This window comes from Pogona vitticeps, chromosome 2 (assembly GCF_051106095.1).
Source record: "Pogona vitticeps strain Pit_001003342236 chromosome 2, PviZW2.1, whole genome shotgun sequence".
NCBI classification, from domain to species: domain Eukaryota; kingdom Metazoa; phylum Chordata; class Lepidosauria; order Squamata; family Agamidae; genus Pogona; species Pogona vitticeps.
This window is the reverse complement of record NC_135784.1, coordinates 196,201,805-196,221,774: the sequence shown is the minus strand read 5'-3', so window position 1 is coordinate 196,221,774 and position 19,970 is coordinate 196,201,805. Positions and strand designations below refer to the sequence as shown.

General features: G+C 40.4%; 1 protein-coding gene across 2 annotated transcripts; it reads left to right on the top strand.

Moving 5' to 3' along the window:
• Positions 1-1,348: 1,348 nt before the first annotated feature.
• On the top strand, positions 1,349-12,091 carry ERI1 (exoribonuclease 1). Of its 2 annotated transcripts, none has more exons than XM_020812993.3 (7): positions 1,349-1,507; positions 4,113-4,300; positions 5,487-5,697; positions 6,354-6,437; positions 7,524-7,633; positions 9,079-9,193; positions 10,420-12,091. In XM_020812993.3, exons 1-7 carry the CDS (start codon positions 1,433-1,435, stop codon positions 10,657-10,659), a joined length of 1,023 nt encoding a protein of 340 aa, XP_020668652.1. In that variant the 5' UTR covers positions 1,349-1,432; the 3' UTR covers positions 10,660-12,091. The 2 variants fall into 2 exon arrangements, with proteins under 2 accessions (XP_020668652.1, XP_072847967.2); XM_072991866.2 differs by having other exon boundaries at positions 1,360-1,600.
• The last annotated feature ends 7,879 nt before the right edge of the window (positions 12,092-19,970 follow it).

Below are 19,970 nucleotides of genomic sequence, written 5' to 3'. Positions count from 1 at the left end.
TCTTACTTTAAAAAATAATGTTAACTATTAACATTGACCAAAATTTTATTGAATTTTTACACTTGTATAACATAGTATAAATCCTGGTGTTGACATTTCACAAGTTAATAGGTTAGTGTATTAATGCACCAAGCTGTGTTACCAACAAACCACCTACACTAATGTCTGAATTTTGTGCCAATTCAGTGCCAATATTTACACCATGTTACTCCAGCAAGCATAACTACTGTAATAGGATTCTGGCCTTTTGAAGTATGTGTATTATTAACACCAGTTACTAATTACTGTATATTAAAATGCCAATTTTGAGGTAATATTTATCTGTATTCTATAATTTCAGGCATTTTTAAAAATTAAAAAGCCACACATTGCAAGACTCCTATTGCAGGCACACACCAATTAAAGTGTAATGGGACAAATCCCAGAGGCAAATTGCCACTATGTGCTACCCTGCCTTTCAGGGCAGTTATTCTAACATGTTGACGGTTTGGAAAACAAACCCTATTCCTGCGTTTGAAAAAAATGTAGGCAAATACTATTTTCCAGGCAGAACCGGGTGTGTGTGGCAAAACAGTTAAGGTTCAAACAATGAAGTATTTTACTTTCTACTCCACTCAGTGTACAGTCTTATTCATACACACATAGCATTAAGTTATTAGCCTACTTCCAAGTATGTACATCGTTGGGGCTTCAGCCATAGGTTCCTCTAATAATAATTTAAAAATCCAGACACTGTAACTTTTCCCCACCAGGCCAGTCCCTCATCTCACTGGTTGTCCCCCTTTGCACCCTTTTCCCCGTTTAACGATGCCCGTTTTTTAATACGCGGTAGCTGCAGATCTATATGCACCATTCAAAAGACAGGCAAGCCACACCATCAATTCATGACGTGGCCACCGTACTTCCAGTTTTATTTATTATTTTGTCTTCCCATCAATCCTTGGTGAGCGGAGGAGTCGCCTTTCTCGGCCATTCCCATTTTTCTTGGCTAGGCATCGCTAAACTGGGGGGGGGGGGAACCCTTTTGAGAGAGAGAATAAAATGGGCCCTCCACTTGGCTTCATAGACCTCGCAACAGATTCTCATGGAGAGAAACATGGTGGGCGTTTTACGAAGGGAAACTTGGGCGGAGAAGGGGGAAACGCGACTGAGCCCGGCCCGCCTCGATGTGCCTGCAAGCGGAGGGGCAGAAGCCCGCCGAGGCAAAGGCCACGAATGGAGACCCCCGCCGTGTGACGTCACCGCACCTTCCTCCTCCCCTTCGCTTCTTCGAGGGCGTCAAAGCCTGGAGGCGTTCCCCTTCCTAGGCCCCGCCCCCGGGATGCACACGCGCGCGCGCGCGCGCGTGCGCGCTCTCACCCTCGCGCCGCCGCCCCCCCCGCCCCGTTGCCCCGCGCGCGTTTTTCGCGTCACGGGAAGAAAGAAAGAAAGAATGGAGGCGCAGAAAGAAAACCGGCCGGCCGAAGAGGAGGGAGCTAAAACGGACGCCCGCGCGGCTGGTTCGCCGGTGAGGTCCGAGTCCGGTCCGCCTTCGACGTGGCGCCCAGGGGCGGACGTCACACGCGAGGCGACGGCAGCCGTTGGAAGGGCGCGGGATGAGGTTGGGGAGGGAAAGGAGGGTCGTGGCCGTTAATTTCCTCCTCTCCTCTGCTAGCTCGCGGGGCGGGGTAGCGTTAAGCGTGTGTGTGTGTGTGTGAGAGAGAGAGGTGTTTCTTGTTCTGCCGTTAAGTTCGGTGACATTTCCCGGTAACCCAGTTCAGGGCGAGAAAGTGGGAGGCAGGCAGGCCCTGGTTGTGTGTTATGGGAAAACTCGCCGCCGCCGAGAGTCTTGTGACACTGTGTGTGTTAAGTCACAATGCTTTTTCCTCCAGTGAGCCCAAGGCTCGCTCTCTCCCCTCCCCCCTTGACCCTCATAACAGTCCCTTGAGGGTGAGTCAAATGGAGAGAGGGAGTGGCAGTGTGTTCAAAAGGAGTTAGGTACCGGACCTGTATTTCTGAAGGCCGGTAGCATCCTTGACCACGGGGCCCCTTCATGCTTGAGGCGTTCGTTTCTCGCTTTCTTCGGCTAGGTACTGATCACGTTTTGGTAGATAAAAGTGATGAAATGTTTATGAAAACATTTGTCCAGTAACGCCCAGAGACCTTTGGGTAGAGTGGGTGGCATATAAGTTAAATAAATAAATAAATAAATAAATAATAAACTTGGAGACAGCGAAACATGGTTATACCTACTGTTCCCTGAAAAGAATCACAGGTTGGACAGGCTGGGAGACCTAAATTTAGACCCTGAGCCTCTTACCCTTTTTTAAAGGATTGCTGTAAGGCAGGCGATGCCTCTCCCAATTTGAAGGGACACTTATTCAGCAGGCTGAGACAAAGAGGCAGTCCTGAACCCAGCAAAATCAGGGAGCTGGACAGGGGACAGATTGGATTTGTCTTCAGTGTGGATGGGATTGTCACTCTCGAATTGGCCTTCTCAGCCATACTAGACGCTGTTCCAAGACCTCCAGACAGAGCACGTCACCATACTTGTAGTCTCTTGAGACTGAAGGATGCCTAATCTGAATCTAAATCTGTAAGATAATACTGAACAGGCTAAATAGGTCCTTAGATGTAAAGTGTAAACTGTAAAAAGTGGTACAAAGATATAATACAGCTGAAACAATCTGAGCAATTTTCATAGAATCTTAGAAATGTAAAATTGGAAGGGGCCTACAAGGCCATCAAGTCCAACCCCCTGCTCAGTGCAGGAATACAATCAAAGCACATCTGTCAGGTGATTATCTTTTTCTTCAATGCCTCCAGTGTTGGAGCACTCACCAATTCCCAAGGTAACTGGTTCCACTGTCTTACTGTTCTACGTTAGGAGGTTTTTCCTGATACTCAACCAAAATTGTTCAGACGGGAAATGTGAATTGGTTTATTCTTCCGTTTTAGATCAGTAGTACATCTCTACTTTTTTATTCATGATCGTATTCTAACAATTGCATAAAGATATTAGTGCTTTCTGCAGTGCAATGTATTGACCATCATAGGCATCCTTCAGTCTCGAGAGACTATGGTAACATGCTCTATATCGAGCAGTGTCCTCTCCAGAGCATGAAGCCTGGGTAAAGTATGGAGGATAGGCTGTTACCCAAGCAGCAAATCCCCCCTCTCCACGTTGCTGAAATGGTTCAATGGAAAGGCAAGAGCCAATATAACTAGTTCCAGCAACGTCGCAGGAGTTGGCAGAACAACAGGAACTGCCTTCGGGACTCCAGCTCTGGATTTTGCCTCTAGGTTAACTCCTGAAGTCTTTTCCATGAGTGGATATAGCCACAAGGCAGTGGAGGTTTGAAATTGGAGTTTTTCTTCTAGATGGGCTGTCTTCCATGGCTGACAAGCCCCACCTATCCGGCGTGCTCTCTTATTGTGCAGAAGTATGATCCGACCCTTAAAACTTTCCTGCCTCCCAGGTGTATGCAATGCTAATTGGCTTTCCTATTTACCATATTAGGGTCAGAGAATTTGGCACACCCTCATTTAAGGAGGGAAAGGCCCACCTCCTAGGCCATGCGGTGTGTGTGTGTGGGGAAACAAAAGAAATCCCAGCAAAAACAAACTCCTCAGCAAAATGTTCATGTCTGGTCTTCAGCCTCCTAGGGAAAAGGGCCCAGGTCCTGGCACACCCTCATTTAAGGATGATGATGATGATGATGTTGATAATAATAATAATAATAATAATAATAATAATAATAATAATAATAATAATAATAATAATAATAATAATAATAATAATAATAATAATAATAATAATAATAATAAAAAAATTAAAAATAAAAATAAATAGGGGAATAAAAAGAGATAATAAAAAGAGATAATAAAAAGAAATCCATATTAAGACCAGATATTGAAATTTAAAGGCAACAGTCCTATAGTGGCCATGCTGTGTAGGAGCAACAGAAGTAGCACTCTTGGGAGTGCCGAGTTGGAGATGGCTGGTATAGGGTATTTGTCTCATTAACATATTATGGGTGCAACCAGGCTGAAACTATTTTAAGCTTTTGAAGATGAGAAAGATTATGCCAACTCTATTTTGTATTCTTTCTTTTCTGATGTTATCAACATAGCCTTTCCACCAGAGTAAGCAGTGCTGTAGACTGGATTGTCAAGAAGATAATAAAAAGAAATCCATATCCAGTTCAAGTGACTTCAGTGACCCTGTTTACAAAGAAATTTCGCTGACAAATGGTTATATCAATAGAATGAGCAGAGATGAGCTTAGAGCTAAACTTGCGGAATTCAAGCTTGACACTAGGTAAGCATTTGTTCCTTTTTTCTCTGAGAATGAAACAGTATGTTTTGATTATATATGTAGAGAGATGAGAGAGGAATTGTTACCACTAAGAAGTGTTTATAAACTGGAAAAGGAATTGTGAACAGTAATTTGTATCTTATCTGCAACACGAGCTGTGCTTGTTTTAAGGTTCTCATTTGTTTCTCAAATGAAGATAGCACAATAAAGTTACCTTTCTTCTTAGGTCAAATTTTAAAAAGCAGAAAAAAAGCCAGGCCTTTTAAAAGTTCTTTAGATTGATGTATTAGATATACCAGCAGTCCCCATCCTTTTTAACCCTGCAGACCTGCTGGGGAAGACAGGGCACCCCCCTGCGCTTGTGTGCATGTGTGAAGGAGCACTCATGCGCATGCGCGAAGGGTGGTGCAGAGCTTGTATGGGTGCTTCCATGCATGCATGAAGGGCAGCACAGGGCTCATGTGGGCGCTTGCACGTAGGCACAAATAGGTTGTGCAGGGGGAGTGCATGTGGGGGTGGGGTGAGAATGTCTCTCTTTGCTGCCCGGTGCAGCTCTGGCCACGGACTGGCACCGGGCCACGGATCGGGGGTTGGGGTCCTCTGAGATATAAAACTGATGTTTTCAGGAAGAACAAATACAGTGGAAACTCGACTTACGAACGTCCCTACCTATGAACATTTCGAGTTATGAACCGCTCCAGGTGCAAAATTTTGCTTTGCCTTGCAAACGGAGCTTGAACTTATGAATGGGAAAAAAAGTGTTCTGTTTAAAAGGTGTTGCCTCCCCTCTCCCTCCTTTCCTACCCTTTTTTTGACCTAAGTTCATCTTAGGTCAAAAGAAGAAAAAAGGAAAAAAAATTCTCCCCCTAGTGGCAAAGTATGGATTAACTGGCTTTGCATTAGTTCCTATGGGAACTAATGCCTCTACTTGCGAGGCACCTCTAGATAAGAATGAAAAATAGCCAGAACAGATTAAATGGTTTTCAGTGCATTCCTATGGGCAATTTTGCTTCGACTTAAGAACGTTTCGACATACGAACACCATTCCAATACGGATTAAGTTCGTAAGTCGAAGTTCCACTCTATATAGATGAAATGGGGAATGTGTTGGCTTCCCAGTTCAGGAGAACATTGAAGTACCTGCGTAGATCACAGGAAAAAGGCACTATATTTTCTTTTCTGTTGGCAGAGGAGTGAAAGATGTATTGAAGAAGAGACTAAAAAATTATTACAAGAAAGAAAAATTAATGCAAAAGCAACCGACAAATGCAAATAATTACTATGATTACATCTGTGTTATTGACTTCGAAGCAACATGTGAAGAAGGAAATCAGCTTGAACTTACACATGAAATCATTGAGTTTCCTATTGTCCTATTAAACACTCGGACATTAGAAATAGTAAGTAGATCTGTTTCTGCTGTCTTTCAAGTCCTGATGTATTTTCTTCAAGAAGATGCAGTAACATTTTGCAAATAGGGTTGGCATAATCTCTTTTTAAATAAGACAATATTTGTAAGAAAAGAACTGGTTAATAAATCCAGTGGTCTGAATCTAGCATAGTGCTAACGTTATAGTACTAGTTAATCATTTCGTGTAGGTCTGCTGTCTTCTAACGAGGAGGAACTGTCACAGTAAGTCCAACATTCTGCTTTCTGTTTTGGGGTGGGTGGAAATGTGCAGAATCACAGTGGTATTTGTGTATGCGAGCATACTGCAGTTATAATAGTGTTCTTGTAATCTATTACTGGCTACTGTGTGTTAAAAGCTTCCATCTTGTTTTTGAACTAACAGAGAGTCTGAAATGGGGATTATGAGAGTGTCCCTGACTAGAACAGCAAGTGTGGCAGGATTCCTTTTTTCTAAAAGATGCACAGATGTTGGAACTTCAATGTTGGTCACAAGATTCAAATACTCTAAATCTTTATTTTGTCTGGTTGTTTACTAATTATTTCAATTAGCCTTTTTCTTCCTTAACAAAAATACTGTAAAGAGAACAGTATATCTGTTCTCCTGCATTGTTGCCAAGTGATCTATGTTTTAATTTAATCTCATAGGAGGATACATTTCAACAGTATGTGAAACCAGAAATTAATCCTCGGCTCTCAGATTTCTGCATTAATCTGACAGGAATCTCTCAGGTAAAGATCTCTGTGTCTGGTCACAATTACAAGTGTAAACAAAATGAAATAATGGTTTTAAAATTTTAGTAGTATTTGGGTTTTCCCTATATAAAGCCAAAACACCCAGTTCAACATATTAGCTACACTGGTAGTCTTTTTATTAAGCTTAGCGTTAAGCCTCTTGATTCCCTCTTCTTCAATATTAATAATATTTTGAGTAGGTGGTGTCAGTACTTTCATTCTGCCACATGGGCACAGCACAGTTGAGTGAGTGAGCACAATCCTAGACCACAAGTTGAAAAAATAAAAGGCAGGAGGGGGCAGCAGACTGAAGTATGGCATACCTAGTACTGTGAGCAGAATGTGCTAAGTAGGCAGACTTGTAGTTGAGCTGGTCTTCTAGTTTGCTGGCTAGGCCCACCACTTTTGACTGGAAAAAAATTCTGTTCTTCCTCTCTGACTCTCCCATCCACCTAGAATGTCTGCCCTCCATCATGCCAATCAAGCCCCGGAACATTGAGATCACCTGGCTAAGGATGACTGTCTTACAGCTTGCTGTGCTGCCACCACCACGTTCACCCCATTGACAAACAGACCTTGCCTTTCTGCAGCTAAGCTCATTGCTGCAACACATCCCTCATAGCATCTTGCATATTGTAAGCTGTTTTGCTGCCCTCCATCACAGCCACATTCAGCAGGACTCACCTGTATCCTGCTGTTGGTGTTGCCCTATGGCCAGTGGCTCCAGATCTCATTGGTTTCCTGGCAAAGAAAGATAAGAATGTTTTGCACCCTGGCTGCTCCAGATGTCATTTGTAAATTTTACCACCTGTGCCGTGGTCAATGTTAAATAACACATATTAGTCTTCAATGTTACTGGGGGGGGGGTGTTTTTTGGGAGGGGTTGGGTGCCCCCCCCATAAACTAATATGGCTACCAAGGATTTTTTAAATGTGCAAATATTCTAGCACATTTTAACAGTGCATCATGTCCAACGTTCCAATATGTGTTAATCTTTCATCCAGCTCACAATATTTTTAAAATGATTCCTACTGTCATATACTATTTGTATTTTCATTAACTGATGGTATTACAAATTTCCAGGACCTTGTAGACAAAGCTGATGAATTTCCAAAAGTTCTGCAGTGTGTTGTGGATTGGATGAAACAAAAGGAGCTGGGAAGCAAATACAGCTATTGCATATTAACTGATGGGTATGTAATGGAAAGAATTGCATTTGTGTTCAGTTGATTAAAGACTTAATTTATAATTACAAAAAACAATTGTCTTGCTGCTATTTGAGGAATATGTATTATCAAAAATTAAACTTTATTGGTGTTTTCAATTACAGTATATATTCTTCACTTTGTGTAATCTTACATCTTTCATTTTCTTCACATTGGCTAAAATTCCTTTGTTTAATGTAGTAAATCACAACTAGAATTGGTCCATTGACTCAGTGTGGATTTTGTGAGACAGTTCTTCCATAAGTACAATTGATTCAATGGGCGTACTCTAAATGTGACCCTCTATGCTAAGCAACAGGATTTCAGCCATTGTGTCATAGGAACGCAACCTGCATTTGCAATTTTGGTCTGAATAGAATTTCTGGACATTCCTCTATCTTGTCTAGACTATTGCCTTCTATTACGGCTGAGCAAGAAAAAGTATCTAATTTAAGAGAAAGTCTATGTTCTGGGATATATGATACTGTACTTTGTTAGAAAGGTAATATCATGGAACATTTACTACAGTCCTGAACCTATTAGATGCTTATTCTCCGCTATCCACAGGTAGCAAAGATTTTAATTTCTTTTTTGGTAATTAGTTTAGTGAAAGAATGATATTGGTTGATGCTTTATCTTTATTATCTATGTGCACAGAGGTTGCAATCTTACATCTATATGCCTTTTATTTTAAGAATGTATGCCCTGCCTCTAATTTTAACATGAATTTACATGAAGAATTTCATATAAAGTAATCAATATTACATCATTAGAAATTACAGAATACAAAAACACAGTGCAGAGTTAATAAAGTCATAAGATCAAAGAAATGGCAAAAAAAACCCCAATAAAAAACGGCATGGCATCAACAACATACGCAGGTGAAATCAACATGAACATCAGTGTAGAATTAAAAGCTTGGGAAAACAAAACTAATCTAAACTCAAGGTGGATGCTGTCAAAGAATGGAATTCCTTCTTGCGCTAAGGCATCACCACAGTGAAGGCTCTACCCCTGGCTCCCGCCTATACCGTTTCCCTGAAAATAAGCCCTGGTATGATTTTTCAGGATGCTCGTAATACAAGCCCTACCCCCAAAATAAGTGAAACCCTGCCCTCCACCATCGTGCAGCAACCAGAAGAAGATGACATGATCTTCTGAACATCCCCTGAAATTAAGCCCTAATGTGTTTTTTGGAGCAAAAATTAATACAAGACCCTGTCTTATTTTCGGGGAAATGTGGTATATATCATGAAATAATCACTAGTCTAAGACAGTAACACCAAAAGTACCAGCAGTAGGCTCAGTTATCCCACTCTGGGATTACTTGTCTAAAGCCAAGACTAAATTGGCTTTAGACGAACACACTGCTTGCATACCATGCAATAGTAAGAAAACAGCTTTAAAATACTTGGCATTTTTCCCTTCTAAAGGTCCTGGGATATGAGTAAATTTTTAAATATCCAGTGTCGTGTCAGTCGTCTGAAATATCCTTCTTTTGCCAAGAAGTGGATCAATATTCGGAAATCCTATGGGAACTTCTACAAGGTTTGTGTTTTGGTATTCACTTTTTTTGAAAGATTCAATCCATACATGGGAAAAATGTTACCCAGTCCACAAGGGTAAATGCCAAGTTAAGCACATTTCTTTTCTGGTTTAGACAAAGAAATAACCCTCTTTGTCCATTCTGACTAGTAAGTTATACAAAGTCCTGTATAGTGATGGTTCCAATTCAGATCTGTTAGAGGTAGCATTCTTTCCAGTTTTAAAACCTGAGACTTATTTTTTTTTTCAAAGCTGTGCTGCCAGAGCTGTAATAGTTTGAATAATTTGACTCCTATCTAAAGTAAAAGGAAGGAGAAACAAACATAACTCAATTTTTTTCTCTTGAACTTTATTTAGAAGTATTCCTTGCATTTTTCACTATTCTTATGGTCATTAGACAGGTTATTTAAAATGGCAGTTTACAATGAGAGCTATGGTGGTATTGAAAAGATGAATAGCACTTCTCCACTTTTTTATTATAAAAGTACTGGCTGAGTCCAACAGTCTGGAATAGTGTCTCTGATGCAGCAGAACAGGAAGTAGCATCCTAAACTAGCTGCTTAATTCCCGGGGCCCTCTTCTCTAGCTTCTAATTAGGTGAGACACAGGATGGCCAAGTTTAGAGTAGGCAGATTCTTTGCTGTCATGGCCTCATTGCCTCTATCCATGCCAGAAACCTCATTTATTTGTGTCTCAGTCTCACAAAGAACTATGTAACTACAGAAGGAAAAAATAAAGAGGCATTTTAACCTCATCTTAAAGACCAACTTGACGTTGCTGGAACCAGTTGTATTGGCTCTTGCCTCTCCATTGGACCATTTCAGCAACGTGGAGAGGGGGGAATCTGCTGCTTAGGTAACAGCCTATCCTCCATATTACTTTACCCGGGCTTCATGCTCTGGAGAGGACACTCCTCGATTCAGAGCATGTTACCATAGTCTCTCGAGACTGAAGGATGCCCATGAAATGTTGTCATCCGATCTAGTGAAGGGGCAAACTAAAATAGAGCAACAATTTTGCTCTGTCTCTCATTAAAAAACTATAACATTTGTCTGCAGCTTCAGTGGGTGTTCTGTTCAGTCCAGCTTAGAGACTGATACCTTCCTGCTTTTGCCTAAAAGAAGTTAAGGCATTTTTTTCAGTTGGGACGCCTCGGTAACATAGACTGGTGGCAGATACTGGCTCTCCTTCCTACGTGCTTCAACTTCAATACTATGTTCTTTTTTCAGGTACCCAGAAACCAGACCAAATTATCAACCATGCTTGAAAAGCTTGGAATGGACTATGATGGACGGCCTCACAGTGGGCTTGATGATTCAAAGAATATTGCAAGGATAGCAATTCGCATGCTTCAAGATGGATGTGAGCTGCGGGTGAATGAAAAATTGTATGATGGGGCGCTATTGACAGTTTCTTCCTCTACGCCAATAGAGGGAGCTCCTGCACCACAGATGCCCAAGTTTCGATAAAGATTAGAAACGGTTTTTTTTTTCCTTTGTTCAGGACCATGTACAAAGGCAGCCAAGACTTCATCTGGGACATTTCCGTAAACAGGTGCTTGTTTCCCAGTTTAACTTCTCAGTGAAATGTAAACTTTATTAATTAAAACTTTGTTAATTTTATGTCCTTCTCAATTTATCGTACTTGCTTTGATATGAATTGTTTCTTTAGTTGTCTAAATAATTTTAATAAAATAAACATAAAGCTTAAAATATGGTCTGCAGACATAACACTGTTCCTCACCAATATCTTAAGAAATCAGTGCTTGCAAGACTGTTGAGTAGCATGGCATGGTGTTTTGCTACTCAAGTTTCTGCTAGACTTTGCAGAACAATATTGACTTCACCACTTGCTTTCATTTTAAAACTTGTCATTTTTTCTAAGTCATTCACAGTGCAGTTATTCAAGGGTCTTTTTGTTTCTACTTTTGCCCAATTAATAAAAAGTTCATATAGTGATAAGAAACATTTTGCTTTTTTTTTGTATCAGAAAGGAGTAAGTTAAGTTTGATATTAACACTGTGTTGAAATCATTGCGACTGAAATGCTTTGGCTGGATCATGTTTCTGTTTCTTTTCTTTTTCTTCTACTCTGTATCACTTTGCATGATGTGACTTATGCAAAACCACTCTACCTCTTTTGTAAAAGCATAAGCGGAAATAGGCATCTGTCTAAGAATTTAAGGTAGGAATTAGCACTTAGGCTTCAATGTTAAAATGTTATTAAGTAATTCTTATGACTGAGAAAAAATTATGTGTGTAAATAACTATTCTGATCAGTTGGAAAAGTCTATAAATCCATGTTTTGAATTTAGTCACAAAAAATCTTCAGATTTGCCTTAATAAATACAACTACAGTTTCAAGTGGAACATAAGACATTACATAATGTTGTAATAAATTAATGTGTAGCTTTTGGATGTGGTTATGAGCAAATGCTTCTGTCTTTTCACCTGATTTGATTGACACATTTTGATTCTACCCTTCTTTCAAAGCTTGCTGTTCAGTTTCTGTTACGTATGTCTCATCCTGTTTTAACCAAGAACAAATAACAAATGAAAATAAGTTATTAACTGAAGTCATCCAGTGAGTTTTGTGTAAAGATGGAAATTCAAATCTAGGTTTCCAAGTCCAGTGCTTATTGTACTTGGTCTATGGTTTTATATATGATACAAAACCTTGTCCTGACTAGGCAAGTAATTTTTATGCAGTTGTTCTGATATTCATGAAATTCCTCTTTAAAGTGCCATTGTATTCTTCTGCAATATTTAAAGATAATAGTCTTTAAAGTGCTAGGATAGATTACCTTTTTTGATTTTGTCCTTTATTTTTGTCAACACAAAATAACTCTGTTTACAGTAAAGATTGTCAACATTTGTCCCTTATAGTAAATTATAGCATTTTATAGCGTTTGTTTCATTCTTGATGACCAAAACACTTCACAGTTTCACTGACCTTTTTAGGCATATGTATATATAACAGAGGTAAAGGAAAATAGCTTTTCAGGCTTCAGTTGTAAGTTTGGGCAGACAGTGACATTGAACTGGGTTGTTCCTGATTTACAGTAGTGCCCCACTTAATGATTACCCCGCTCCACGATGAAATTGCTTAACAATGAGGTTTTTGTGATCGCAATAGCGATCGCAAAATGATGTTTAAATAGGGAAAATCTGCTTGATGATGATCGGTTCCCTGCTTTGGGAAGCGATTTTTCGCTTTGACGATCAAAACAGCTGATCTCCAGGGTTTCAAAATGGCTGCCCGCTGTTCAAAATGGCTCTCCGCTGTGTTTGAGCGGTTTTCAGTGCATTTCAATGGGCTTTTTACTTTCGTTTGACGACGATTTCGTTCTACAGCGATTTTGCTGGAACCGATTATCGTCGTCAAGCGAGGCACCACTGTATAATCTTTCTCTTAACCTTTGCAGTTACTTTCTTTTTTAATCAATTGTGAATGTTTATAGCAGCTGTCAAGAAACCAGTTTTTATTTCTTTGATTAAAACCACAGAGTTAAGTTTATTTTAAAGGTTTGGCAACATAGTCTGATCATAGCCTTAATGCACTATAATCATTACAGTATCAAACTAAAAAGTATATTCCGTTTATCTGAAAAATCTCACCACCACTAGTTTACATGCTTCCACAGCTGGTATTGCACAGTTAGTATGTAAATGTGCAGATACACCTAGCTATAAGACTTAATATTACAGTATTTAAGTTATAATGATGCAGTTGGAAAGGCACTCTGGCTCCTCTTGACTCAGCTCTGTTGGTGCACATTTCTGTACTTGATCCGCAGTAGTAACCTGATGTAATGCTACCACAATTATCACACTACAGAACAGAACAGTCTAGCCTTGTACATGATGATACTATCACTGTCAGTTCATACCACTCAAAGTGATTCATTGACAGCTGAGACAAGTGTAGCCAAGCATGTATCCATTGTATCTTAAATGTACATTCCTCTGTGGAGGTTTCTCATTTTATTAAGAATTCCTCTCCAAGAATGTAAAGTTTCTTTTGGACTAGTTAATTTTAACTCTTTGAGGGCAGGGGGAGCCTAAAGTAAAACTCCCCAAAGTTCAGTTAGTTACAAACACTATTGAAAAATTCCTTTGTTTGATAATTGTTTTGTGTTACCTCTGGAAAGTAAAATCCTCAGTAATATATTGGCAATAAAATTGATGGATGTTGAGTGTTAGAATCTATCATGCACTTTTCTCAGATGAGTATAATGGCAATTGGTTCGCAGAACAGCCCAAGAACTGTGCACCAAGCTAGATTGATGTACTTGAGATAAGATATTTTATACTGAGTATGGATTTAAAAGCAGAACTCTTGGACCCTAGTCTGTCATTCTAGCTGCTACACCACACTGGGGATATTATCGTGATTGAATCATTATGAAAGATAAAATTGTATATTAACTTTCTCACAGTACAAGAGTACATGACACATGAGTTGCAAGTGCTTAATCCTCTTGCTGCTGCTGCTGCTAACATTAAAATGTACAGGTTTGGTAAGGAGTATATGTCATGTTTACTAATGGAATTGCAGCCCCAGTGGGTTGCTGGGATTTTGCTATTGTAGTCTGTTCTGATATGCATCACAGGGCTACTGTAGTAATGCAGTGGGGTAGCTGGCCACTTGAATTTCACAGTGTGTGAACTGCAAATGTATTTCTAAGAACACCCAAAGCTCAATGGGCAGCACTAAAAAGATTGCAACTCCTTAGCAATCAACTGTTGTCTGTTAACTCTTTTCCGGAGCTTTCCACACTGCACAATTTGTGGAATTTGCTGCCACAAAACATGAGGCAGGCCTCCAATTCATGGTTTGGCCAGCTGGGTGAAAAGAAGCATGTTTTATTCTTATATTCATTTTTTAATGTTTTTTTAAATAATATTTTTTCCAGAACAAAAACATATACAAAAATACAAATAACAGTGCTTACTATACACTAAATTCCATGCACCCCATACCCACGTGACCCCTTAGAACAATACTTTTAATACAAACTTCCTTTCCAAAATTGTATAGATTGTTGTTTAGAGGCTTTCCCCTTTTCCCCCAGCAACATAACTCCATATATGTCACACTGTACAGAAAGAACCAGAAAGCGGTTTTTAAAAGATAGCATGTACAGTAATTGGTATAAGCAAGAACCTTCTGTGGACATGGGGAAATGATAGGATCTGGTCTTTACAATGGGTAAAATGCCACTATGGATGACCCTTCAAAGGATATTAGGGAGGTTTCCGGACAAGGGTGGGTGGCTCCACGATTGGTGGTTTGGGAAACTACCTCTCTTTTTTTGGGGGGGTGACTCACCCCGAAGAGTGAGGTTTGTAGCTTAGGGATACATCTGGACCCAGCACCATGGGAATCCAGGTGGCATCAGTGGTCCGCTCTGCCTACTTCCACCTTTGGCGGATTGCCCACCTGCGTCCCTATCTTGATGTTGGGGTGCTCACCACTTTAGTGCATGTGCTTGTAATCTCGAGATTAGACCGCTGTAATGCACTCTATGTGTGGATATCTTTGAGACTGATGTGGAAGCTTGAAATGGTGCAGAATGCAGCGGCCAGACTCCTTACTGGGATGAGGAAACACCAGCATATCTCTCCCACTCTGGCCGCATTGCATTGGCTGCCCGTACACTTCTGCGTCGATTTCAAAGTTTTAATGATCACATATAAAGCCCTAAATGGTTTAGGATCTCGCTATCTGATGGAACGCCTTCTCCCACCAAAATCTATCCGTATCCCTCGATCTAGTCAGGAGGTGCGACTGAGGAGCCTAACGCCGAGAGAGGCCCGAAAGGAAAAAGCAAGAAACCGGGCCTTCTTGGCAGTCGCTCCTTGGTCATGGAATAATCTACCTTCAGAGATCCATATGGCCCCTTCGCTGGGTATTTTTAAAAGCCAATTAAAAACTTGGCTATTCAGGCAGGCCTTCCCTCCGGGCACTATTTGATCTATCGTCTTTATTTTCCCCCCCATCTTGAATGACTTTTTAATCTTGATAATGATGCTATTTTAATTGTTTATTTTGTATGCTGTACGCTGTCCAGAGTAGTCGAATGACTAGATGGGCGGGATATAAATATGATAAAATAAATAAATATTCCCTCCTGGGGGTGCTCTGGGGCTGTACACTTTGCCCAAGGTTATATAGGCTGATACTTCTCCCAATGGGGAACCAAATACTCTGCAAGCAAGTACCCAACTCACTGAACTATTCAATGCTTTGGTAAATATTTTGTGTACTTTGATACACAACCTTTTTGCAAATAGATGCTCGTTTTGGTTACATAAGGATTTTCTCTTGGGGAATGTGGCCACAGACTATGCAATAGGTATTGCCTTCGTGTCCTAATTAGGTTTCATCTATTTGGGCACCCTAGGAAGCAGCAAGTTAAACTAGGTTGACCTTTTTAGTTGGATCAAGCAGGGCTTTTCTGATGTTCCTGTGTTATCTTTGCACTGCAGGACTCCCGATGTTCCCTAAATATTGGATTATTGCATAAGGGGTTATTTGAAAAGCATATGAAACATGGCAGTACACTGTGTTATCTAAAAAGTTGCCAACTGAGAATATACACATAATTGTCAAAAACAAAAACCTAATACAGAGGGTCAGCATAAGGTTATCAAACTTGAAGCAAACAAGGTAATAGATTGCCAGCAGACACCAGTCTGCTAAATGTATTGTTGGCCTAAGGGCTAAATATACCAGCTCTAAAGTAGTCCTGATTTCTCTACTCATTTTGTTGCAAAATCTTTAAGGACAAAACTCAGCCTATGTTAAACATGCTTACATTCCACCGGTTTCCAACTGCAGCTAATGGTGTAATAGATATGGTGAAGTCCCATGACTCAGGAAACCTGGATTTGAATCCTTGCTTAGTCACAGATGCTCACTGGTGGCAGGGCGGGGTGGAGTGATGAAACTGGGGAAAAAGATTTTCACTTGAAAATCTCCATTAGGATTGCTATAAGTTGGTTCCAACTTGACAATACCTAACACACACCTACTGAAATTATTAGGATGTATAAATGCTAAAGTTGATTAAACTGCTTCCTGAATGTTAAAATGTTTCCACAAACTGTTACACTGAGCCAATAAGGGGGATAAGTAAGAATTGTCTGGGCGCACCACAGTAAAGTAGCTACACAGCTAGGTTCTAACTTGCTTGTGATGAGTCTGTTGAACAGACTGAAATAGTAGTAAAAAAGAAAGAAAGAAAAATTATTTTGCCATTTGATAATTGCAAGAAGGCTAAAAATCAAACAACAAATATTATAAAGCCATTATGTAAATTCACAGTGCATACACATGGGAAGATCTGTAGATCTGAAGTGCTCAGAAACAGATTCTGACTGCTGCTTTCATACTGTATTTTCAAACTGTGACTTCAGTGTTGCTCTAACTCAGCACACCTTTGTAATCTGCCATACTGCCCAAGGTCCCAGTGTTAGCCTGCTTATTTATATTTATTTGACTTGATTATACCCTGTCTTTCTTCCAGAACAGGAACTCATGCTGGCTTACAACATCATTAAAAACAGATTTAAAAACCTCACAGGAACTGTTAATATTACAACAATTTTTTAAAAGTATTAAAGTACAAGTCTGTTATAATAAATTGTAAAAGCACGTAAGTGTTTTTAAAAGTCTAGGATGTTCCTAGTAAAAGCTCCCCTCGATTGACAAAAGGCCACCTGAACAAAGAAAGCCCTCTCTCATGTCCCTACAAAACACGTTTCTGTAGGGGTGTGGGACTGACAAGAGTCTCAAAGCCCAAGGCAAGTTTACAGTATTTGATTTGTCAGCAGATTTCCTCCATCCCCATTTAAAGACTTACACGGCAAAGGTTGCACTTTAAAAGTAGTTTTCTCCCTTTTTTCAAACTTAAAACAAAAATTGGCATCATGACTGAGGAAGAATTCTGTGAAACTCCAAAACTTGCCCAAGACATCATGAATCATGGTTGGTGCTGATAAAAGCACCAATAATGATTCGTTCCTTTTTTGGTTCCTGCTTGGATTTTGTTCTTAAAGAATCAGCACGGCTGTTGTCTTTGACCTACAGTATATGCCACTGTAATCCTTATCTTATATATATATGAAAACACGTAGCCTTTCAGATGTTGCTGGATTGTAGTTCCTATCAATCCTAGCCACAGTAAGCACTGATGAAAGATGATCAGATTTGTAGCTCAGTAGCATCTGTAGGGCTACTCATTGCCATCACTTGGTTAGACTCTTTCAGCAGAGAGAAGGCTTTGACTCTGCTTCTTAGAAAATGGCAGTACCTTGACTACATTCTAGACACCGTTGTAATGCTGAAAGAGAGAGAGAAAGCACAGATGAGAACTTTGCCAACTAAAGCATTCCAGATCTGCTGCTTGCTGTGTGCTAACAAGTCCAACAGGTTGGACAGTCTGTCTACTCTTCAGCTCTCTTCTGTTTGCTTTACAAGCACGGACTGAGGATGGTTTTAGCTCCCAGGTCTGCCTTTTGTGCACACTCTCTGCCATGTTTGCTTTTCTCTTTGCAAAGATGTTTATGCAGATCAGCTCCTTAAAGCAGAGTTTTCCTTCTTGCTGCTAGACATGGCCCCATGATGAGTCAAGGTGAGACAGCAGATTGTGGACACCTTTATGGGTGACAACATAAGGGAGAGAACTGAACTAAACAGAACAGAAAGGGCTTTCTAATAAGCTTACCAAACATGAACAGATGTTGCTATTTCCCTTATCCATCTTTTTTTAAGTTACTGCAATGCACCTATGTAGAAAAAATGTAAATCCCACATAAGTAAGGTGGGTTAAAAAGGATATTACAAACTGGGAAAATCTTTTTTTTTCATTTGTAACTGAGGTTTAAATGATCTTTTGAAACAAAAAACCAATGTGTGCTGCTTGTATACTGCCCCATAGCACTTAAAGCACTCTCTGAGTGGTTTAAAATTTAATTATGCAGGGTACACATTGCCACTCCACCCCCATGAACTGGATACTCAGTTTACTGACCTGGGAAGGATGGAAGGCTGAGTGAACCTTGAGCCGGCTACCTGGGACTGAACCCTGGGCTGTGAGCAGAGTTTTGGCTGCAGTACTATTGAAACACTTGTGATTTTTATAATACTGTCTTTGGTATTATTCTATATATTTGCACAAACAAGATGGGCCTGCTTTCAAAGAAACAAGGGCTGTACAGAAGTACAGCAAAGATAACATCTGCACAGTATATCCAGCTGCCGAAAATGGAACAGGTATGAACCTTAAGTTGCTGGGCTGGCCCCAAACTGCCTCCTGTTTTTCAGGACCAAATTCTTCAATGCCTACAGACCCACCCTTTTCTCGGTACTTATTCACTGATCTTGTTAACAGGCCTGGCCTTTCATAGATATTGCTCCTCTTTCTCTGTTGACTTCATTCATTTTCACTGCTATATTGTTTGGCTGAATACTGTCATGACTTTATCTTTCTAAGCCTGTGATCCCCAGTCGGCAATGACAAGCTATAAATCTCTAGGCTGCCAAACTAGTTGTAATCAGGGTAAAAGGGCACCATGACATTTGCTCCATGGGGAAACATAAGCACTAAACAGGGTAAATAAAGAGATGCACATTAGCATTAAACACTTTAACCTCTTTCCATAGCAATATTTTCAGCTTCAAAACAGAGATGATACAAAGCAGCCCTTGTTGAAAGTGCAAGCCCCACGGAGTGTCGTGCATTGTTTCCCCAAAGCAAAAGGCTCTGTATTTCCCCACAGACATCACTAGGACTGCAGTATGATCAATATACTGGACTGTGGCCACTAAGATCCATGACACACTCTTAGTGGGCTTTTCAGAAGCCGGGTTCAGTAAATGTGCTGGCCCTGGAGAAATTGGGGGAAAAAGGCTTTTAAGACTTTCTGTCAGGGAGATTGGATCGCTGGAGCAAAGCTTGCCAACATTCCAGAGGAAAGCAAGGGAGTTTAATTATTCAAGCCCCAAAGTCATTAAGCAGCAGTATAATAAGCAGTTCTGAACTCTGCTGCTTTTGCAGTTTGCTAAAGACCATTGTTGTTGCTGCCAAGTAAACACTTCTGTGCTGCCTTCACCCGGGTGACGTGCAGGGGCTAGCCAGGTTAAATGGGCTCTTGCGTGTATTCTTTCTGCTCATTCCAGGAGGTGTGCGAGCATTAGGACACTGGGAAGGGTGCCAGATTCTCATAATGCATGGGAACTGTCACAGCTCCTTTGTCTCTGGAGAATCAGAATTCCATTCATTAATCCAAGCCCTGAACATTTTAAAGTAAAAGAGAAGTGTGTTTTCACACACCTCCTCTTTTCTGTCTATCAAGCCCAATCTTCTCTCCCCCCCCCCACCTGAGACATACCCATGGATCCTCTGTCTAAGTGCCAGTCCATAGCCAAGCGGGGCTCACAGAGGGTGTGACGGCTCTGGCAGTGGGGCTGGCTCGAAGTTAATTTTGGAGGTGGGTTGAATGATCAGCCATTTTTCACTTACTCCCCAAAGTAGCCCTCCAGAGTGGGAAAGATAAGTACTTTTACTGTAATGGTAGGTTAAAAAGTCCTTAGACTTTTTTATTCCTTTGGGCTGAACAATAAAGGCTGAAGATCTCCATATCCATTTTTCTGGGACCATATTCTAGTGATTAAAAGCAAGAAATATTCAGAAGTTACATGTAGTGGTTTGTTTGTTTGTTTGTTCATTTAGCCACCCTTTCTTTCTATAGGGGCTCTAAGTGACTAACAGTAAA

Bases quoted from the DNA above. Each gene is read 5' to 3' on its own strand.
- ERI1 (XM_072991866.2), top strand. From the start codon at position 1,433: ATGGAGGCGCAGAAAGAAAACCGGCCGGCCGAAGAGGAGGGAGCTAAA. The intron at 5,698-6,353 runs GTAAGTAGATCT...TTAATCTCATAG, and splicing joins ACACTCGGACATTAGAAATA to GAGGATACATTTCAACAGTA. The intron at 7,634-9,078 runs GTATGTAATGGA...TCCCTTCTAAAG, and splicing joins TATTGCATATTAACTGATGG to GTCCTGGGATATGAGTAAAT.